General features: G+C 41.2%; 1 protein-coding gene across 9 annotated transcripts in view; it reads left to right on the forward strand.

Annotated features, from left to right (window-relative positions):
* Positions 1 to 24,051, forward strand: part of CELF2 (CUGBP Elav-like family member 2) — a 376,204-nt gene that overhangs the window by 265,039 nt on the left and 87,114 nt on the right. For all 9 annotated transcript variants that reach the window (XM_041483783.1, XM_041483782.1, XM_041483785.1 and 6 more), the window contains one exon: positions 10,220 to 10,302. In XM_041483783.1, the coding sequence (XP_041339717.1) occupies positions 10,220 to 10,302 (83 nt within the window). The remainder of the gene's footprint in view (positions 1 to 10,219; positions 10,303 to 24,051) is intronic.

Below are 24,051 nucleotides of genomic sequence, written 5' to 3' on the forward strand. Positions count from 1 at the left end.
CCATGCCATTTTCCCTCTTTTTTGAAGTTTCCACAGCAGAGTACATTGCTTTGAAAGATCATGGGCCCTGTTGAGAGTTCAAAGCCAAGTAAAGATGATGCTTAAAGTTCAAAGGCTCTGTGGAGCTGCATCTTCATCTGCATAAAATTGTTTCAATTGACTAGAAAGATAGAAAAGTTGCCAGGAATTGCTTCTATTTCATTTTTATTATTCTTATAAAGAAAGCCTAATTGGGGAACAAATGTGTCACTGCTAACAAGTTCAGGCAAAGCGAAGCTCCTTAGATGAAACACTGCTTGAAGGTGCAATGCAGGAAAGATTTGACATGTGCTGTGACCCTGTGAGAGTGAAGCTGTGGATGCCTAGAAATCAATACGAGATGTGCAAGGGTTCATGATGTTGAAGTCGAGAAAGAGTTTAAAGTGTTTCACTGCGTCTTTCAGACAATGGATTTAGACCTGGGTTTTAAAGATGGGGAAATGTGTTTATCAGAGGGGAAAAAAATTTAAATAGTTGAAAACTATCTCCATTAAAATGACATAATGACATTAAAATGACATAATACATAGTGTGTATGTTGTAGCCATTCATGACTCAGAGTGGAGGCTTTGCCAGTTCTTCCACCAGCAGAGAATGGAGCCCACTACTCGGTGACTTGGCCAAAAGTAGCAAAATACAGGGCAGGGGGGTGTTGGAGGAAACAGTAATTTGTTGAGTCAAATTCAGGGCACTTAAAGGCAATATTTATCCCAGAATTTCTTCCTGTGCTACTCAAGCATCCCTTAAGCCATCTCAAATGTCTTGTATTGATTTCTTCCCTTTCCTATAAGGTATCTTTCAGGGGAAGTGTGACAGACTGCCATGAGTCAGATGGGCACAGCGCGGGCACGTAGTGCTCTGCTGTTACTCATTGTCACTACGACGGCTGTGTCTTTTTACCTCAATTTTTATTTTTTTCATGTTTTCTTCAGAGTACTCCTTTGAGTTCAGAACATTTTATTCTTTCTATTTAACAAGGAAAAGCTAGAGCACAGGAAGATGAAAGGCCAGATTGTTCAAAAGCATTTAGGTATCGAAAGATTCAGATGGGCATTGAATGTTATTTTCAGAAGAACTTAAACACCCTATTCCTAGAAATGAGTTATCCAAGGTCAGATTTTAAATTCTCTTGCAAAAATGATATCCACCTCTTCCAAATCCAGATAAATGTTGAAAACACCCCAAGCACAACGTTCTTGCCAGGTTTCTGGGTAGGGTTGAGGTTTTGTTGTTGGTTTTGTTGTTTTGTAAATCAGTGAAGTGTCAGCAATAGCAATCTTTCTACTGTGTACCTTCTTTTATAACTCCTTCTCCCTGGTCCTTTTTCTTTTTTTTTTCCTCTTTGTACTGCTCGTTCTGGCTTTTCCTATGCTGTCCTTAGAAGACACATGCTGACAGGTTTAGAGCTGTCAGTGGGGTTTAAAAAAACCTCATGTCAGATACAGCAGGACTGGATAAACTGCAACTTTAAAAAAATGCATTGTGTTATCATTAATTCATAAATGTATTGATGTATTTCTAAAAACATGGTATGACAAAAAGGTATGACACAAGACATTTTTATTGGCAATACCTGCCATGCTGGGATGTTCATAGAATCACCACAGAAACATAAAATGGTTAGGGTTGGAAGGGGTCTTAAAGATCAACTTGTTCCAACCGCCCTGTTGTGGGCAAGGACACCTTCCACTAGACCAGGTTACTAAAAACTCCATCCAGCCTGGCCTTGAACATTTCCAGGGATCCACAGTTTCTCTGAGCAAGCTGTTCCTCTGTCTCACTGCTCACACAGTAAAGAATTTCTCCCTTATACCCTACTGAAACCTGCCCTCTTTGAGTTTGAAGCCTTTCTCCCTTGTCCTATCACTACACACCCCTGTCAAAGTCCCTCTCCAGCCATGTTCTTCCCCTACTGCATCCAAAGATGTATTTAGCAGATGGTCAGACTTAGAGGTTATGTTGTACAGAGGACATGTTAGTTCATTTTAAAGCCAGTAAATTCAAGTCAGTAATTGTTACCTGGCCAAAGAAAAGGGAAACAATAACCATCTGCTACAAAGAAAATAATAAGAATTTATTTGAGGGAAGAAGAAAGTGAATTAAAGATTAAGGATCATTAGTGCAAGAATAAGAAGGAAAAGAAGAAAGAAAAGATGAAGGGAAAATTCAAGAAGGCAGTAAAAAAAATACATAATTATTTGTATTTTCCTTTTTTTGTTGTTTCATTTTGATGTCTCCCCAGTTTCAAGATTTCTTTCTTGATACAGTATATATACATAGTTACAAGCCTTGTAAAACTATTTCAAGTTTTTTTTAAAAATTATTGTATTTTGTGTATATTCTTTCCTATATTTTACAAGTGGGAAGTGCAGTAACTTCCCATGGGACACCCCCTCACAGAACTGGAGGTGGAATGCCATTTCCCCACCCTCTCCCACTACTGTCCTACTCACTTGAGAATTTCAAAAGCTCTGACAAGCAGTTTTTATTGTAACCCATATGGACTGATGTGTAAGATCCCAATTACTCTGCACCCCTTAGATCTAGAAATGTGAATGGACCAAAAGTGGACTCGACAGGAGGCACTGAGCTGCTGCTTTGATTTTCCCACTGATGGTTTCCTGACACTGTTCATCTCCATGGCTTTCCCTAGGGATTTGCATCGCGTGGGTGCTTGGACAGGCTGGCAAAGGAGGAACATTCCAGGCCTGGCCTCCTGCAGATCAGGGTGTTAATGCAGTGCTGATGTGCAGGTTCAGTGCCACTGGCTGCTCAGCTCCGTCTCCACAGCACTTCCTGAGGTTGTGTTGCAATGTCTTTCATCCGCTACTCGGCCCAGTAAAGCTCAGCTTCCATCCCAGCACGCAGAGATGGTTTCTTTAGAGACAGATTACTTTGTAATGACACAAAATTGCCTTGATGCTATAAACCTGACTTGTGTATGTATTTATTTACCCTGCCACCTTGTATAGAATATAATTCTTCATCTGCTTTTTTTTTACTCCTTTATCACCATCTAGTGCAGATGTCATATGAGTGTTGCCAAGCTGCAGGTGTGGAAGTTGGCCCCTTCCTGTAGAAGTAAAACTGAGTAAAAGAGAGTTCCAGCATGCTGGCCATTCACTTCCCAATCATTAGACTGACAGCAGGAGAGTTCAGGAGTTTGCAAAAGCTGTCACTGTCCTGTTTGAAAAATTGTACATTGAAATGCTTCAGATACTTGTACACTTATTAGCCATTTAAAACTGTTTAATATAAGTGGCTTATTTCAGAGAGCAAGAAAAGTAGATTCTGGCAATTTTGCCCTTGATATCTTTTCTATCTATGTCGCACTTTAGTCAAAATTTACATAATAATGGGTAGGAAAGTGTTGTGGGACATGAACCAGTGCATATTAGTTCTTAGTTGCTTTCCCAAAAGGCTTGAAAATGCAGCAAATTTAATCTAGGTCGAAAAAAGAAAAAAAAAGAGAAAAAAAAAAAAACAAAAACAAGAAGAAGGAAAAAAAAAAACACCAAAACCCAAACCACTTCCATTTTGTAGGCAGAGGACATTTATAGAGAGCATTTGTATTCACAAGGGTACAGGAATGACAGAGTGCGACTCCTCTAAAAGAGCTCCCCGGTGCAGCTGAAGGCTGACAGCAAACTAGGACTTGTGGCCAATTAACAGAAAGGCCGTCATAACTTGCAAGGCATGGAGAGAAAAAATGGAGCTCCATGGGACCATTTTTCAGTGGCCATTTACGGGGCTGTTACCGGCCTGGAGCATTTGTGCTTTAATGCGAGCGGTGCCATGCGGGGCACTCTGGGGCTGGGGCACTGCCACCCTGAATGCTGTAACCAGGAGGAAAAATAGAGCACAGGGTGGAATTTGGCACGTCCCAGCTGTGAATCCTTCTCACATGTGAGCCCTTGCCTACGTTCAGCTAATGTATTAATATTAGAAGTGGCATTGCTATAATATGTGCTGTCATTAGAGTGGCAATGCGATTTCCTGGCTGGTGACAGGACTGGTAATACGGTTTCCATCAGGGTGCCAATTATATCAAACTATTAGCAAACCTGAGCTAATTGGGAGGCGGCATCATTTAAAGGTTAGTTTCTGCTGTACTCAGCAATTCTAGCAGGGATGGCTTCAGGAGTGAATCCTTTCCATCTTGCTCTCCCATGACTCCATAGGCAGTAGAGTATGAGGCTGGTGCAGGTAGGAATCAAATCACATCCCTGCCTTAGCCACCTTCTTCTGATAAGCAGAGTTACAAAAATAGTAAGATTTTTATTTCTGGATGTCTTTGTCAGGAATGTCTGTATTTGCTATTCAGACATTTCATGGTTTTCTCTGGTTTTGTATGGAACCACCCAATCAAAATCTCTAAGACTTGAAACACCTCTCCTAATACTAGACCAGTGTCTTTAGTGCAGGTTAGGTAATTGCACTAACATCTGTAGCACAGAAGAAATGCCAGGCAAGGCTCCTGCTGTACTGCATAAAAAGTCAGCAAAGTGAAAAGTCTCATTGCCCAACCACACACCTGAATGCCTCATAGCAATAGGTCTTCTCAGTGGCTTTAGTGGAAAAGAGATTTTAATGTCTTCATTGGCTTTTGGAAAATGACATTACAGGTCATGGTGTGTTTGGTTGGAAATCACGCTGTTCAGGCAGCTTTGTGTGATGTACAGAGCAGGAATTCCAGAGTTCAGGTGGATGGCTGGAATGCAAGAGATCTTGTTAAAGGCTGCCCTGTATTAGTGTAGTGTTTAAATGTTGGTGGTGGATGAGTGAATGTGGAAATCAGGAGAGAAACATTTGGAGTGGGGAAAAAAACAAGAAAAAGAAATCCTCCAGAACTTAAACTAGCTTGAACTGTGCTGGATTGACAAGAAGCTACTGTTCCCATTGAGATTCCAGGCTTGTATGAAGCCAGCACCTGTTCTGCTTGCAAATGCACACACAAAAGTGAGCTTCATTCACAGAAAGAAAGAAACATAGCAGGACTTCACTCATTTAGCCTTCCAGGGCCTTCAGTCCCTTGATCTGTCAGCCCCTTAGAATTCAAACGCAGCCTTTAAAGGAATTTTCAATTCACAACATGATGACTTTGTTGATGTCCTGAATGTGAATGTATTTTGAATTGAATTTGTCTGCCAGTATTCCATTACTTGCTAAAAGAATACAGAGTTCAATCATCAGATAATCATTATAGCTGTTTTGAAGTGTTTATTTTATTAGTCTAGAAGGTAAAGCAAATTTCATACTTTTAAGTTGTGGCAGGCTTTGCAGGCGCCCTGATAAGCTCTTGTATTTCTATACCCCATGGTTAGGGTTCAGGTACTGGCAGCAGGTGATAATATGCACAACACAGGAGAGATCCAAACTGACACATTTTGACAGTTGAAAACTAAAGAAACTAATATATCAGACCAATAAATATGGATTGAGCTTTTTTTTTTCCTCCTCTATCTTTTTTAATTCCCAAAAGTTAAATTTTCGGGCCGGGGAGATTGCAGAATATTTTTCTTCAAGCAAATCAAAACCTTAGAGCATCTTGTGGAGCGTGTTTTAATTCCTGTCCACATCCAAGGGTTATTTTCTCATATAGATGCACATGTGTAATTCCTGGTAACTTTTACACAGGAATTGTCTATTCAGTTTAGGGAGCTGTAAAAGACTTTTTCTCACCCGAAGCAAGATGGACGTGTCCATATTCACTCAGGCATGAAATCCTGGCTGAGAGATTAAGCCTCTTACACGGATCCCAGTGCTGTTAAATGCCAACAAGGACTGTGTAAGCCACATCTTCAAGTGGAGGAGAGCTTCCCTTTGTTACTTATTCAAAATTAGGAATGTAAACAGCTCTCACAGCATAATTAGTCCGTGTTTGAATTGGGAGAAAGTGACAAAAATAATGGCATGGCAGAGCTCCTGGAGATGTCATAGAGCTGGTTCTTGCAGCCCAACAAAGCTGTGACTGCTCTTCTGGGAGGGAAATTCGGGTTGCAGAGCAGAAGTCACATGGGAGGAGAAGCCCCATTCCATGGGGTCACAAGCCGCTCTTTGAAAAAAATCTCTTGCTTACAGGAGGAATGGCATGTCTTGAAGTTCCGTGGTGAATACTGCAATTTGTCATAATTCCACAAAGTCCTCCAGAAACCCAAGTTCACTGCCAGCATAAACCCATGGCTACTGTGGTGTGAAAGCCCTCACCACTTGATCTTTTTCCCATTCCTCACTTCTAAATGATGGCTTCAGTGAACCCGTGGCTTGATTCCCCTGTAATCCACTGCTGCCATCTTTGACAGTGACTCATGTAAAGCTGTTTCTAGCCATACATGAGGCTGTTTGTCCCTGTCACTGTCTTGCTAAACAGGTTTCTGTGGAAATTAAATAAATAAAATCTCTACCAGTGGTGCTAATTGGTGCCTTTGGCAGCCTGAGCAAGGGCTTGTGAATTGAATGTGTCATGGAGAATTGAATGTGTCAACTCTCTCCCAATGGCTGGGACCTTGAGGTCTTTCTCTGGCACTAAATTTCCTTTGAAAAAAGAAAAAAAGGGGAAGGGGGGGAGGAAGGGGAAAAAGAGAGAGAAAGAGTGAAAACAAGCTGAAGTAAGAGATCTTTTCCCTTTTTTTTAATGAGGTGTTGAAGTCGAACATTGTAGTGTCCACACTGCAGCGTTTGCTCATCAGATGCCTTAAGAAGCAGGGCTGTTTTCTGCTGCTGTTTCTCAGGCATCCCATTTGTTGCCATTAAACACCGAGCAGCATGGAGTGGCAGGTTTTATTCAGTCTGTTCAAGCATCTGGCAGGATAGCCATGAAGTTGTTGCCGATGTCCTTAAGGGACTGTAGGGATCTGCATGATTCATTCAGTATTTTTTTCAAGGTACAAAGAAGAAATGCCTTACGCTGTAGTAAATACTGTTCCAAGTAGAGCACAACCAGCTTAGCAGAGCGTGGGAGATTTGCTGCTCTGGAGGCACTGACTGGCAGGATGAGCTCCTCTGTCTGTGGGCAAGAATACACTAACCCATGTGGAGCTAAACTGGGCTGTATTTCAGGCTATTGAGGAATGGCAGAACCATGTCCACAAACCAATTCACCTTTTAAGCTGTCCTGACTAGGAGAGGAGAAGGTTATCACTGCCAGGCCCTGAGTTATTTGGATGTCAGGAAAGTCTAGCTGTGGTTCAGGCTGCTGTCGAGTTTGTTGGTGATGAAACAATTATATGTGCATGGGACCTGAAGGGAAGGGTTGTATTTTTTCATTTTCTTTCAGTAGGAAACATATTTTTTTCTTTTCCAGCTAGGCCACTTGTTTGTCTTTGGCAATATTACATTTTCTTTAGTAAAATGGAGGAAAGAAGGTCGTTGCCTCTTTGCCTTTCAGCAGGGGACAGCTACCAGTCCTAAAGCACAGATTAACCCTGTCCTATAACACAGGCATCTTCCCCTCCAATATTCCTGCAGAAAAAACTGAATTAGGTACTTTTTCTACGTACTGACCCAAAAGAATTTTACACTGGAGGCATCTTCAATACAATTTGTGTAACATGGCTGCAGCACCTCTGGAAAATCCATAGGCTGAGCTACAATATTTCATTGGGGAAACATGGACTATTGCCTTTTCTGTTCCTCTCTGTTGCCTTACTTTCTTTTTTGAGTCCAGCCCTGACCTCTGTAGCAGATACCTTCAAATTCAGGTGTCCACAAGTGGGGGTCCATGCCCCCCTCAAATCACAGCAAACCAGCTCTTGTTGTGGGGTTTGTTTTATTTAAGAAGATATGGGCCAAATGCATCCTGAGAAAAATTTTATCCATATGCATTTTCAGATGTGTCAGTCTGTGAGCTCAGAAGTCTCTATTTTTGTCAAGGTCTGATGACCTGCCTGAAACATCTGCACATTTCCCATTAAGCTACTGTTTCTTCCGGCCCTCATTCACAGAAACATTTTTCTCTCCTGAGCTATTACTTCCCAAAAATGACCAGTTAAAGGGTATTTCACAGCATATTCATCTTTCAAGTGTAGTTCTTTCAAGTAGTGCCAAGAATGATAAACCAATAGATTTTAAATTTCTCCTTATCGGAATGAACCCCCTGAGCTGAAATATAAAATTAAACTCTTTGGGCCCATGGAAAAGGACATGGCAATTACAAAGCTGTGATTACAGCTTGATATTTTCCCCTCTGAATCCTCTCTCCTGGTTAAAAAGCCTTATATTAAAAGGCTAGCAAACCAAACAAAGCAACAATAGGAGATAGACTTGGAGCTGGCTGACAGGATAGAAAAATATTGCAATATTGTCTCAAAATCACACTATTAAATGTCACAAACTTAGAACTTTTTTCTCATTTTCAACTGGGGTAAAATAATTCAGATTTTCACAATTTTCCAGTGAAACAGAAGTTTTAGAAACACAGGAAACACAAACCTTAACAGGCTGTCTCTAGCACACATCCCTGCGAACGATGTCCCGCTTACTGAAATAGTTATTAAACCATCTCCATCGTAAAGTGTGAAATTTTAAAGAACCTGTTGGCAGTATGGAAAATGTTTCTCTCAGCTGTGTTAAGTCTGCATTACCTGCCTGCCCATGTTTAGCTGTGCCTGCACGTGGTTTTGTGTATCAGGGATAAACTTGCTGTGTTCCAGCTGGCAATACATGTTCACCTTTGCTTGTTACCGAGGTAATGGTTGTCACTGGTCTGGCTGCAGAGCCAGAGGGAGCATTCCCAATGCCATGCACAGCTTGAGCCAAGCAAGGGGCAGTGGAGGGGCCATTCTGGATTCAGCCCTTCTTTCCAAAGTGGGCCACCTCCACATGGCTGCTTCCAGTGTTTGCTGTGGGCTGCTGTGCACACCTTCTCCTTTGTGTCCTTTGCCACTGCGGGGATGCTGCAGGATTGAACACAAGCAGGAATGTCAGGTGGGCTAGGATGTTTCACCTTGGCCAGCATGAGGGAGCTGATACAAGCTTTGCTCACTGCCTGAAGCACAGATTATTTTATCTGTGTCACGCTCCAAGGGAGTACCAAGACTCATGAGCCGGGGTTTCTTTTATTTACTGATTGGTTTTGACATTTCTCTGGAGTTGTAACAAATCTCTGACTGTGATTAAGAGAACAGGATTGTTTTCTGATTCATCAGTAAGACCTGCATCATCCTCTTTCATGTGAAGTAGATTTTTACTTCAGGAGCCACTTCTGCCCCCCAGCCAGCATTGCCCAGAGTATTTTGCCTCTCCCCATAGCACCAAACACCCCATGTGCAGCACACGTCTCATCTGTCAAGGAGCAGACTTCATTGCTGTGGGGCACTACAGGCAAACCCTGGTCCTAGCTTTTTTGTCCCCTGCCTGTGACATTATAGCTCTCCCCTGAGGATCTGCCTGTGAGCCCTGAGCTCACCCTGGGGCTGGTTGAGCTGCCTGGGTTGTGTGTGCTGCAGCAAAGGCTGCTTTACATGTTTGCAGTGGACAAAGTGACAGCAACCCATGTTTGGTCCCACACACCACCTGGCTGGACCATGCTGTCAAAAGGGAAACCACAGGATTAAGGCAACTAAATCCACTTGCTTTACTGAAAATTCAGCAGATGCAGGGAGAGCAGAGCCTCCCTTAATGCTGTCAGCCATCAGCAGCCTCCACTATCCCAGCAGTGCTGAATTCACCTGTAGCTTGTTTTTCATTCTTGAAACTGAGATGAGTGTTCCACCTCCAGTCCTGCCTGGTTTCAAAGAAATGGGGGAACCAACCTTAGCTCTTTTGTATAAGGCCCTTTAAATAAGGTCTTGCTTTAGCCTGATTTTCTGCTTGGGATGTAACAATGAATTCCTGCTGCTTGAGCCTGCCATGTTGCTTATATTCAAAGTATAATGGGGAGCCTTCAGAAAAATATAACCTTATTTACAATGTACAAAGCCAATTGGATTTTGGTTAACAATTTCTAAGTGATTACAGTTCACTAACAATGCAGGTGTGCTATAGATGCAATGCACAGGGGGGGACTTTTTATTTTAAATCATACAAGCTTTCTTTTATTCATGTCATTCAGGCGCCTCAGGATAATTCACATTTCCAGCTTTCATAATGTGTTGTTCAACCACTGTTTTTTCTCCCTCCCTATTGTACTCTCACAAATCATACTCACTAATTTCTGAAAGCTTTTCATTTCTCTCTATAGGTTGTTGTTTCGTAACATTTTATACAAGAAAAGCTGCTCTTGAGGCACAGAATGCACTGCACAATATTAAAACTTTACCTGGGGTGAGTACATTTACTTTTTGATCCTAATTATATTATTGCCAGAAGAATAACCCTTTTGCTCTCAATGCTGCTTGGTGCCCCAAATGGTCTTGATCTCTGCAAGGAGGGTGGCTAAGCTGATGGTCTGTCCTGTGTTCCTGCCAGTCCTGTAGCAATGGCATCATGTCCAAAGGCAGCTGCTGTTCTCTAGAAAGTCCTTTGCCTGGAAAGGGTACTGATTCTTGCTGAGTAGAGACAGTGGCCAAAGTACAATGTGGATCTTTTTTTTTAAATTTATTTAAGGGGGAGGAGGGAGGGAGGAGGGAGAGAGGAGAGAAAACATATGGCAGAAAAACACTGCACCACTGGGGCTTCATGTTTGAAAAGGGAGAGAAGAGGAAAAAACAAAACACAGCCAAAGTTTGTTAAATGCAGCCTTTATCCACATGGTTTCTAAACAACCTGAATGCACTGGCTGCACATCTCAGGGTGCTGGGGAGTGTGGTACCATGTAGCTGCTTGCACAGGATCATCCTGTCTCCTGACATCACGTCTCCTCACCACCTGCTCTCACTGGCACCAGCATTCAGAACAGTTGTGGTTGTGTTGTACAAACTGTATCTTGCATTTTCCTATGGCATTTTATATTTAAATTACAGGGCTAGAAAGGAGTATATCACTGGTAATTGCATGTCTAAACTCTGAAATCTTCTTGTACCACCATTTTCATTTTTTTCTGCTGTATTCTTTGAGGATGGAAGAGAAAAATATAAAGGATGGAGGTATATTCCCTCTTGATGGAGGAGAAGTGTTCAAGTATATGTTTGTACTGTCTGGTCACAGACATGAAAATAAATAAATACACTGTGTAAATAAATAGAGCATTGCCTGGACTGACAGTTATAAGGCCAATATCTCCTTTAGCTCCTATGTGCTGTGTGTGAAATTGGATACTCTGTGTTTGAAAAATTATATCTGGCCAGTTCACTTTATGCAAGTGATTTCCTGTTAGGGAATCCACCTCATGTGTCATGGAAATGGCCAGCATAGAGGTGCTGTCGTGGGACAGTTGCCTGTGAGCCCTGCTAAAGATAAAATGGGAGTCCTCTGTCATTTCCAATGAAAATGCTGGGAATGGTGGTGGGAAATCTGCAAAGGTAGGAAACGGGAGAAAAGTTGTGGCACTTCAAGTGATGTTTTCCAGCAACTGGCCCTTGCAAGGGACAGTACCAAGACCCTACAAGCCTCCCAGTGGAAGTCTAACCACTTTAGGGTGTAGAAGATGGGTGTGCCATCCTCGAGAGAGAAAGGAAGGCTCTGAAGGACAATTCTCTTTGAGACCTCTTTGGAGCTCCGGCTGAACCTCAGCATCCTCTGTCTCTGAAGCCCCAGTTGTTGGTTCCCTTTCCCACTGCCAGAAGATGCCGAGCCCTTGGATGAGAGCTCTGTAACCCCATTCAATGTTGCACCTAAACCAACTCACAGTGATTGCTCTCCATCATGCTTTGAGTCAAATGGCTGTGTGGACTGGCTGGGTGGGATGGAGGTGATCCCAAGCTGCTGGAGCAGCACCCTGTCCAAAGAGCATCTCTCAAGCTCTACCACAAGATCTACTCATCACCCCCCTTAGAAGTAGACAGGGTCTGTTTAGAATCATACAATCACAGAGTCATAAAGGTTGGAAAAGATCTCCAAGATCACTGAGTACAACATTTGACCAAAAACCACAATATCAATTAAATCACAGCACTAAGTGCCACATCCAGTTGTTTTTTTAGCACTTCTAAGCATGAAGTGCTTAGAAGCACCTCCACTTCCCTGGGCAGCCAAAGCTTGATCACCCTTTTAGTGAAGAAGTTCATTCTGATGTCCATCCTGAACCTCCCCTGGTGCAGCTTGAGGACACGTCTTCTCATCCTTTTGCCTGGGTGCAGAGCCTGGCCCCCACCTGGCTACACCCTCCTGTCAGGGACTTGAAGAGAGTGGTAAGGTCACCCCAAGCCTCTTTTTCTCCAGGCTAAACAAACCAAGCTCCTTCAGCTGCTTTTAGTTTTCTCTGTTCTTCCTTGAGTCCCCCAGGCTGCTTGCTGTGTTCTGAGAGATGTTATTTATCCCAGTGGGTGTCTCAGAGGGGCAGTTTCCCTCTCTGGATTCCTCACATACAGGTAGCAAAGCTGGCAGCTCTGCATTGCATCTTATTTGAGCAGGGCATCATTTTCTCCCTGACTTTTGCACAGCTAATGAGCAGGCAGCAGTTAAAGATGCCAGTGTACCTTTTGATGTTGTTTTAAAGTAAGGTTCAAAAATATAATTTTTTTTTCCCTAAAGCCCTCTCTAGCTCTTTGTCATTTAAAATTTATCTTTCTAAGCTGTTTTTTCCTGTCCTGACTGTGAGGTTACAAAGTTTTTTTTTAAGGAAATATGGACACTGCATTCTCATGACTCTGGGGCCTTGGCTTTTAAAATATTCCTGATACGGCCAGAGATGTTTAGATTTTACAATGAGATAAGTTGTTATACCTATTTTTTTAAAGGGAAGCCTCTAGTAAAGAGAAGCAACTTGAATACATTTTACTAGCTGTCTTTCAGAATGATTCAGCATGTATTATATAATAGAATCTATATTTTGCACGTGCAGCATGCTGACATTCAGCATATAGGGGGATACTGTTATGCTGCATCTGTGTATTCCCAAAATAACTTCATTTAAGCACTCTTTAAAGTTGTGGCACACATGCTGGAAACACTTCACGTTAGCAGGGTTCTCCTTATATGAATTTTAGCAATTTCTGTATTGTTCCTCTTGCCTGCTAAGCAGCTTTTACCACACAAGCAGGAATCAGTAGTGGATAGTTCCATGTGTGAAATAGTCTCAGAGCAAATGGAAGCAATCTTCTGTCAGGGCTACAACAGGGGATGAATTTGGATCAGGTTCATTTGGGCATCAAGTGTCAGCTTGCTTCCAGTAAGTGAGGTATGGTCAGTAGGAGGTTCAGTAATAAGGTGTCTCCTGGAAACAAAAGAATCCGTGCCTTCCCCTTTTGCTGTAATATCACCATGCATCAGATGAGGCATCCTTAAATAGCCCAGGATGAAAATCCGAGGCAGAGGCAGGTGATTTATTAGTGTAAGGTAAGGAAAGCTGGCAGAAGCAGGAGCAGGGGGCTGCGGGGATGCTGTGGCTGTTGGAACTCATCTGTGTTTTACCTGCACTCAGGTGTGGCCTGCACTGCTGCAGAGGTGTGGAGGAGAATAGCTCTGTGTTCATTATTGATAGAGCCTGGATTATTTCTGGGTTTAGTCTCTTCATTTCTTAAATGCAGGCTTGCTCCAGGTAGCTCAGTAAGCAGGTTTTAGATCAGCACCGGTGAAGCCAAAAAAGTGCAGGTTTAGTGTGAAATTCATCCCCCTTGCAAGGCTGCATGTTCAGTTTAATTTAAGTAGGTTTTTGAGCAAAGCCTGCAGTGCTATGTCTCTATCTCTGCTTTTTGCTTGAACCTCATCCTTAACAGAGACATGAAAACACCAGCTCTTGATCTGCTCCTTTGAGCTGCACCCTTTTAGTGGACATGAAGAAAATAAGACCAGACATAAATGATTAATGCAGAATCTTGGAAGAAAATATTGCAGGGTGCCTTGCTGTTTGATTACAAGCCTTGGAATTAGTCAACATTTCCATAATTCTAAACCAATATACACCTGTTTTCCCACTGTGATGTGAAGGCACAACTTAATTTAACAGAAACCCCGCTGTGCTAAATCTCTCATTAAATACCAAGCTAGTTCTGTAATTTAAAGTTGCAGCACTACTATTTTAACTGAATTGCCTTTGTATTATAAAATTAATAAGAAGTTAATGATGCACTTTGCTGTATTCGCTCAGATTTTTTTTTTTTTCACAGCAACAACAACAAAAAAAGAAAGAAAAAGAAGAAAAACATGTCACCAGCTGACATCTCAAGGCTTTTCTGGTTTTAATCATTTTCCTGAGGATAGAAATTCATTTAAAAGATTTTTTAAAAAAAAAATTTAAAACTTTCTGCACAAGTAGGATCAAACATTATCTTTTTATTCATGATTAATATAATCTCTCTGTTAGTCATAATATTCCTTGTCATGTATTGGAGCTTTTATCTTTCCCAAAATATGTATTTAGATATCACTTGTTATGTGCGATTGCTACTAGGCAGAGAAGCAGATATGCAGTGTTTGAGGAATACAGGCATATTGTTATGATATATGATACAGATCAACGAAACAGGGACAGTTCTCTTCTGTTTACTTGGTGCTGGCATCACAAGTAGCTTTTATGTCTTGCAAATGAACAACGTGAATTTTCAGATGTGTCTTTTCAAACATAGCATGAGAGCAGGTTGCTGATACCCTCATAGGGATGTGGTTTATATTATTCAGCTTGGAGGCAGGTTTTCTTGGAGCATTCATTTGGATTTTGTTTTAAAAGGCAGAAGGGAGAAAAGGGAAAATCTCAATTTGAATGTAATAATGATCTTGGAAATGGGCTTCTTTGGGATGAGATGTAGAACTGAGGCCTTAACTAGTCTCATCTTCATTAAGAATCTCATGGCTTCGTTAGAGGTGTTTAACTTCTATTCCCTAAACAGAGTAATCCAATAAATTCCACCCATCTAAATTTATTCTGTATCTTCAGTTAGATGTAATAATCTTGGCTCCCCCATGCTCTAATTTGCTGCTTAGTGAAAATTGGTTTCTGTATGGAGGGCAAACCTCAAAGAGCTGCATTCAGGGACTGCTTTAACTGCCTTCATGGCACTGACATTTGTTCATTGTTTTAGTTTTAGCATGCTTTATTTTAAAAACAGAATGTGCTCTGTTTTGCTGACAAGTGAACCTGGTAGGATTTCCTAGCAAGGGTTAAATGCAGAGAAGTAAAACAAGAGCACTATATGTTGGTTGGATTCTTGGAGCCAAATAGCTGAATAAATGCACCTTTAATGTCATGCAGAGGCTATTTGAAGTCAGAAATCAATGGGCATCCATTTGTAAAATCTACACCTAAAACTCTTTGGAGTCTTTGTTCTTTATTTGAAGTTAGATTTATTGGACATGGTGAGGGTCATTTGTTGTCTTTATGTGCATTTTTTTTATATATCCTCCTACCTAAGGTTATCACAAAAATAATTAACAGCCCACAGTCTGCACTCCTGTGCTTTTAACAGAATCATGGTTTACGTGGTTCTTATTTCAAGTGGGATATACATATATGTTCCAAGTAGCGGAAAACCTTTGTGTTGAAGTTCTGGCATGAAATTAGGACATTAGCTATATGAATTGATTTGATTAAGGGTTTAACAAGGAAGAAATACCATTTTGAGAAAGCTCTTAATATTTTAACAGCAAGGTGGGGTTTTAGGAACTGTTTTTGTAAAATATTCATGGCTTCCTTTTTTGCCAGGTGTTGCCAAGGAAAACATTTTTAATCTTTACATTGTAAGAATCACTACTGATTTTATTAAACATTTTTTACATCATAGGGAAGCAGGACTGGCTTAGAGAGAACTTTGCCCACAGGTTGTGTACTGGCTGTAAGAAAACCTCAAAGTCCATTTAGGGGTGTTGAATATGAAAAACAATAATCAGAATAATCTGGTCCAAAATGCAGGCACCCATGATGACTTACTGTGAAACCTCATTCACTTTCTGATTAAATGCCATTTGTCCAACAAGAAGGAAAAAAACCTGAAATATATTTCTGATTCTCGCTTTACATCATGAGCTCTTTTCTAATGACTCCTGACACTCTCCTTTCTGGAGTAGTGTTTTGGATATTTCCAGTTCCCTTCTCTGTTTTAAGCCTTATGGTTTGTCAGTACTATATGAACATTATGTAAAAATTACCTGTAATAAAAAGGTAATCATCCAATATGATTTGAATAATAGCCTGAATATGATATATCAGTGACTCTGAGAGATTTTGACAAACAGAAAGGGAATTCAAAGAGCAATTAACTTAGTTAAGGCTTTGCAGTGATTGATTTATGATGACAAATTAAACTAATTCAGTACCATACAGTATGGCCAAATGCTGTTTAATGAAGGATACAAAGAGTATAGAACTGCTTGAATGATAAAAATACCAGATGGAAAAGAAGAGAATTCCCAGGGAGCCGCTGTTCCTAGCAGGTGAGCTATAAGATACTCGATGTTGAGAAAGTGAATCTAGCCCATTCCTTACTCAAAAATGCTATGCAAAGGAACCTACTTAATGATACACTTTGCTCAGCTCAGAAGACATGTGGGTATTTTTTTTTCAAAAATACCACTTCTACTCATACCCCTCAAAAAAAAAAAAAAAAAAAAAGTTGCACTGACTCTGCCACTTCAGTGAAAATGAATATCTGCACTAATTTCAGATACCTTAGTAGAAAAGTTGGATTTGCACCTACCACTGCTGTGAAACACAGAATGGATCACCAGCCCCAGATTTATAAAATGGAAAAAAGTGACTTAGAACCCAGTGAATCTCTGTGAGTAGCTGAACTTGCAGCTTAAAGGGAAAATGGTGAGTGTTGTGCAGGGAGAGGGGAATATTGACCAAGTGAAAATAATTTCTCTAAATTGAGCAAAACATTTAGTTCATACTTATATTCTCCCTTTTTCTCACTGGGGGATGGAGGGTCAAATTTTCCTTCACCCAAATTCACAGCCTCATCATTAGGATAACTTTCTGGCATGCAAGGAGAATGCAGTTCATATCCTCTCTGCCTTGTTTACTGAAAGGATTTAGCTTGGATTGACCTAACAGAGCCTTCACCACTGGACTTAGTTAAGATTAGGGTCACTGTTTCTCCTCTTGAAGCTGCTCCAGCTGTATGAAAGTACCAAATTCTGGTGGGAGTGAGAGAAAGCAAGGAAAAACACTTGGTTTCCTGGTAATAAGGGCAGTGATTCAAATACTGTGATATCTGGATATGAGTCCATGCTCTAGTAAGTATTTTGTTCTTTGGATAAGCTTCAAAGTTTTGGAAGCGACTCTCCAAGAACAGGGAAGTGCAGGAAGATCCATTGCTGAAGCACTGAGAGAAGGAGGCTAGACCTTGACCTGCCTTACTTGGGGGGTGATGACCTGTGGTGTGTCAGGAGGGTGCAGAGCTGCACAGGACATGGGCATCAGTGAGCTGGTTCTGATCCTGAACATCCCTATCAGGATATTTAGGAAGCAAGAGCACTTTGGTCCAGCTGCAAAAGCAGTTAGATGCACACTAGCTTTTTTAGAGAAATCTTGGAGTAGTTCAGGATTTTTTTTTTCAGTATAATAATATTGGGATGGAAAGTAAGTAAGGCATAATAATGGCCTGACATCAGAAAAATTCACTAATGTGAAGCTCATCCCCATTCTGGCATGTGACACTGGGATTTACCTCTGGTTTCCCTAATGCTGGCCAGTTGACGTCATCACTTTGCAAAATCCCTCTAGACCTTTTTGTCCAGCTTAGAAATCTTACTCAGTGAGGGTGGAGATCAGTTCACAGGATATCACTTTTAAGCTGGGTGCCCAAAAATCACTGACTTGGAGAACGTTTTGCTGTGCACTTCAGAATGGAAATCTCTGAAGAAAATCAAGAATCCATCACTGGAGTACTCCAGGGTATTGCAAAGCTCACCAAGATTTAAGTGGGGTGCTTAGCTAAGGACAATAGCCCAGGCACTCTCTTAAACATCTTTTATCCTCCTGCTGGTGTTAGCTGTTTTCTGTTATCTGGAACAGAAAGTGCAGGTGCTTCAGTCAGCCTCATTAGCACCACGACACGAGCTATTAAAATTGTCTTCGTAATGAAAATCTAGTTCAGGGAGCCTTCCTAGCTGTCTGACTACTCCTACAATAGTGAAATTAGGAAGGCAAATCATAAACAGAGTTGCAGGCATCAGGAAGAAACATCATTAGAGGTGCCCTTGGATGCCATTTACCTGCCTTGATAGCAATGTTTGGCACCCGTGGATCTGAGTTATGTTATGACTAAGGAGCCTGGGCCTCGTGGCATGTTTATACCAGAGGGAATGTTTGTTCAGCATCCTCCTGCTGTTGTGTCCAACCCTGTGAGCTGTGCTGCTTCCTTCAAACACCTCTGCTCTGTGGCCCATTGCTGTTGAAGGGATGCAGTGCTGGCTCATTGTGTGTTTGCACTCCTGTGGTGATGCAGGAAGCTGAGGGAGCCCCAGCCAGATTTCCCCCATGATCACAATGGGAAGGTGCACTGTGCTGCAGTGGGACAGTGTACATGATAATAGAGAAAACAGAAGTTCTGTCTTCTCTGTTGTGCTCAAAAACCCCATAACAAAAACCAGGTGAAACTGGGTGACCTGATTGAGTCTCCTGCTCTAATAACGCACTTTGGACAATCATATTCTGCCTAATTAAAAACACTCTTCGTAGACTCAGAGGTAGTTTATTTTTTGCTCATTCTCTGGAAAAAATTATCACCTTCATCAGCTTAGTTGGAAGAGCCACTTGTTTGTCTGCTCTTCCCCTGTGCTGTGCAGAGAAATCCTTCCTCCTCTAGCCAGTGGGGCCACTGGGGCTGCCAGAAGTACATGGAGATTCACTTGGGTGAAAGCACCAGTCTGGGGTACAGGCATGTTCATCTGATTGTCTTGGTAGACATCCAAAATCTTTAGAGAAGCTCAAATGGGCTGTGAATTCCCACCCTGGAAAGACATTCAGGACATGTAGCTGCAGAGCTTATATTTTAGGCTGGCAGTGAAGCAAGTGGTCAGCATCCCCTAAAGCAGATAGCAAGTATTAAGACACAGGGGAATGGGTTTAAACTGGCAGAGCGTAGGTTTAGATTAGACATTAGGAAGGAATTCTTTACTGTGTGCATGGGGAGGCACTGGCACAGATTGCCCAGAGAAATTGTGGATGCCCCATCCCTGGAAGAGTTCAAGGTTGAACAAGGCTTGAACAAGGCTGGTCTAGCGGAAGGTGTTCTGCCCTTGGCAGGAGGTTGAAATTAAAAGGTCCTTAATGTCTCCTCCAACCCAAACCTTTCTATTATTCAATGATTCTATGATTTTATTATTCTATGATTCCACATCTAAAGTGTCAAATACCTTTTAAGAGGAAAAGCACTAACAGAAGAGGAAAGCTAATGTTTTTCTCACTTTTGGAATGGTCCATCTTTTCTCCATCAGCTTAGCTGAAATCAGTAATGGCTTTGCTACCACACAGTAGCCTCACTATCTGCAGGAGCAGAGAGAAACAGCCACTGAAAAAGATGCTCCATAACTCCATTTGTTAACAAAAGCCTGTATCTATTGCCTTGTGCCGGGGAAGTTAAAAAAGCAAAAACTGCAAAAGAAAAAAAAATCACATTGAGCTAAACAGAGTCTTAAGCAGTGGTAAACAAAATGTAGCTTCCTTTGTGGTTGATTTTTATCCAGCTGCAGCCAAATATCAAAGTGATATCAAAGGAAAGCTACCCATTAATTAATTCAGACTGACTTCACAAAGCAAGCTGGAGCTTTTGCTGATATCTGATTCTGACAACTTCCTAATCTTCACAAGTTGTCATTAAGAGTGGCATTAAAGCAGTCTGCAGTCAATCCCAGCTCTCACCCCACTGTAACTCAGAGATGATCTATCTGCCATCGCGGGTGGGGGATATGCAAGCAGGGCTTAAAATAAGGAATTTTGCTTTGCAAATGGAATTTACAATGTATCAGGGAATCAAATTAATACACTGCCTCAATCATTCATTCTGGGAATGCTCACCCATTCCCACTTGCAACTGTTACAAGCTGCAGTGAGTGGAAATTTTCTCTTCTGAAGGAGAGACACAGGGAAAAAGCTGAGAAACTATAAAAGCTTGTGTCTGAAAGGAATAATTAGAAGTCTGTAATGATCTTTAAGAAAGCATGAATAGAAGCTTATCACTGATTTAAAGATAGAGAACATAGGATTGTGGTTTGAAGAAAGTAAGATTGTGGAAAATAAGACACTAATCAGAGAATAAGATTAAACTAAGAACTTTGAGCAACCTGGTGTAGTGGAAGTTGCCCCAGCCTGTGGCAGGGGGTTTGGAATGAGATGAGCCTTAAGGTCCCTTCCAACCCAAACCATTCTATGATGCTATGAACTGAAAATCTGGTACCTCCACAGCTGAAGCTCCTGATTCCACCATGAGAACACAACACTCAGTGTTCCTTACTGCTGCCAGGATCACTCAGAGGGATTGCAGCCTCACGCAGAGATGTGATGGATATGACACATTTATCTTTCCATTCAGCTCTGAATGGCTCAAGTGATTGAAGGGAGTTTGTTTTCTAGACCATCACTTGAGCAAATATCCACCAGACAGTAACTAATACTATTTTGTGGCAAATTCCTGACAATACCTTAGAGGAAAATGTGCTGTGTTATTATACAGTATATTATTTTCAAATATTGCAGAGAATACAGAGGAGGATAAGTGCTGTTGTGGGAGCACCTTACCCAGCATCCACAGCAGCATCCATGAAGATGGTACATTTATTTCCTCCAGGGCCAAGTACTGCCCAAATGCCAGTGACAAATAGGAATTATTTGTGGTTGTACACAGAACCAAGGATTTACCATCATAAGAGGTGAAATAAAGCCTAGATCAAGTATCAGGAAAAAATACCCAGTATCTGTTCAATTAGAATAATCTTCTAAAGGATACAAAGTTAAATCCCAGTCCTTATGGGTGTTTGGGGTAGGAAAGTATTAGAAAGTATGGGATAGGCAGTAATCCTGTAGTGGCATTAAGTCATTTGAGATGAGCTGCTGGATTTTTTCATCTCTCATTTCTCTGACTGCTAAGAAGTGAAAGAAATTGCTATGCTGGGTAAATATAGAATCCTCCTATTTGTACAAAAATATATGATTAACCAAAAAGAAAGATCTTGCTAAGTAAGAGCTAAGAGTCAGTCTAAGTGCTGTGCTTACACACTTGTGTCTGGAGGGTTCTGGGGGTTGCTCAGGCAGACGTGTGCCTTGCCTCTTGTGACCCTGGTCGTTTTGCAAAGAATGACATGGATTTATCCCAGTTTAAAAGTGGCCTGGTAGCTGACAGCCCTCATTGTCTGCTACTTGTCTTCCTCCGTGTTGACACAAGAGCCAAAAATAGAGGGTGTGACATGGGGAAAATTTCTTCTCTGCACCCATTCCTCTTTCCCTGTGCTTTCCTTGCCCTCTGCTATAGCTTCACTGACACTGCAACAGCCCTCAGGCTGCATTGGCCTCTCTCAGAAAAAAGTAGCATATGCCAAGAAACCAGGTGTTCAACACTTCCCAGTAGCTCTAAATGCTAGCTTTGGAGCGGGCAGGATGAAAGATGTAAGAGTTTTTAGCTCAGTTGGTTTTATCAGAGGACTTTCCTGGTAGTTCTCTGTGGTCTCCAGCTGTTCCACCTGAAGCCATCCCTGCAAAGAGATTTCCTTGACCTTTAGGTGAGTTGCACATAAAGATGTTACTCACGGGGCATAGACAGAGAAAATTTCTAATTGAGTACAGTAGCAGTAAAGAATAAGTAAAAGAAGACAAGTTTTCACATATTGATGCTTACAATCACTAAATGAAGCATTGTTGCTTTTTTTCAAAAGAATCAAGGGGCCCAGTCTCTGGACACAGGCATTAAGGTTCATGCTTGGGATCAGATGCTGGTTTGGAGCTTTGCAAATGGGTGGAGGCAGGTTGATTTTGGCTTTACTCTTCCTAGCACTGTCCCTTTTACTAATGAAATCTTAATCACAGCTTGGTCCAAACACCACAGCCAGCTGGAACTGGACTAATTCTTAAAAAAAATATATGTTTCTGCTAATGTTGTCCATTTATTTTTTGTTTGTTTCACTTTCCAAAATGCCTATTGACAGAAATATTCAAATGCACTAGAATTCCTGAAGATTAGCATTATAAATATATAGTGCTTGTTTAGTTTGAATACAAACCACTTTCCTTATCCCAAAGAAAGCACTGGCAGAGTACATTAGCTACAGAGATGCTAAAAAATTAAAGAGAATGAGTTCATATGAAGGGTGGTTACAAATAACATGGTTGCTCAACGTGACTCTTACTGGTGTTTGTAACTGTGTGTATACATAACCAGACATTCATATTTTCATGTGGACAGTGTGTGTTTGTGTGTGCTTGTGGCTGGAGACCTGTGGAAGTATTGTTCTGTTTTCATAGATGGATGGAATACCGAGCTATCTTTTTCATTCTCTCTCCACAGCCAGATTATTTTGCCAGGGTAGACTATTGGCATAACACTGAGAATTTGGATGCTGATACTGGATAGTCATGGAAAATTCCTGTAACTTCAGCTCATGGAGAGTTTAAATAGAATTTATGAGCCATATCCTCATTTGGCATAAAATATTATGGCTCTGCTGGTTCAACAATAAAACTGTACTACTTACCTCAGCTGATCTCAGTCAGGAGAGTAGGATTTTTGACATCTTAATTCAAAACCTCTTTTCTACCTGAATGCTTTGGCTATTCCTTGCAACATTTAGAGGCATTCATGTTGATAAGTAGTTTGGGGCCCGCATCTGACCTTTGAAGAAATCTGGATTGGTCTGTGTTTGGTAACAGGAAGGAATTTGACTGCCTGTCTGCCTTCTGGGGAGGAGGGAATTGTGAATCAAGACATGTATTCTGGACTCAGAACTTCTCTGAACATTTGCTGAGTGAAAAGTGAAAACAGCAGCAGCCCCACACCATCAGGGCCAACTTTTTCTATATATTGTACCCTTTGCTCTAATTTAAAAGGTAGAATTTCAATAGATTTTATAATTTTGATGCTTTTGGGGCTTATTTTAGACTTACCTCAATCACACTTTTTAGCTATAAGATGTTCTTGCTGGTACATTGTAATGCAAATTGGAGAGCTTTCCAACAGAACTTTAAAAAAGCTTTACATTAAAAAAAAATCCCATAGCCTAGAATTTGAGTTTTGTACAAAAATAATAGACTCTAGTTTCTGTCAGAAGAGGAGCCCAAGAGCGTTGTTGAATCAAGGTGACCTTCCATGCTGCAGAAAGAGTCAGGCAGAAGATCCACTTAGCAAATGAACAGAAAGATCTGTGATGTGAAGCTGGGGGAGTGGCTGAGGCTGGTTTCACTCTTATTGAGTGCAAGTAAAAAATTAAGAAGACAAGTGTAGATGAGATAACACTGTGAAAGAAACAGAAGATCCCCTGACTATGCTTTCTTGCCTTTCTGAAATGTTTCTGTCGCTAGTCATTCCTTTTAAAGGGTTATCTCCTGAATTCCAGCTTGGCAAAGGTAGAGGATATTGATGAGCATAATCACATGGTGTTTTCCCAGAGCATAGTTCACAGAGGACAACAAGCAAGCACAGAACAGCGTAAGTCTTTAAATAAAACTCCTGCAAAACAAGCATTTTATATCCTGGTCAATTTGGCCTCTCTCAAATCGAGCTTGTGTTTTGCATTACAAAAGCCATTGCATGTTTTTAAAACCTGTGATTTAAACTAAATTTCTTCACAGTCATTGGTAGCCTGAAAGAAAAGTTATTTTATTTTTGGGGAAGAAGAAGGACGGGGTAGAGGATTGCTTTGTTTTCTTAACAAATTTCTAAAAATTGTCCTAGAAGTTGATGTGGAATCAGAGGGATTTATGTAGTAAGGGAGGGGTTTCCTGTGGACCAGGCTTGAGCATTAGCACCCTAAAATGGTGACCGCAGACTGAGCTACTTGAATATTTTTGTTTGGCAGCAGGAAAGGTCTTTTTTTTAAATGGGGACTTCT

This window comes from Pyrgilauda ruficollis, unplaced genomic scaffold (assembly GCF_017590135.1).
Source record: "Pyrgilauda ruficollis isolate IOZ18807 unplaced genomic scaffold, ASM1759013v1 scaffold61, whole genome shotgun sequence".
Classification (NCBI taxonomy): domain Eukaryota; kingdom Metazoa; phylum Chordata; class Aves; order Passeriformes; family Passeridae; genus Pyrgilauda; species Pyrgilauda ruficollis.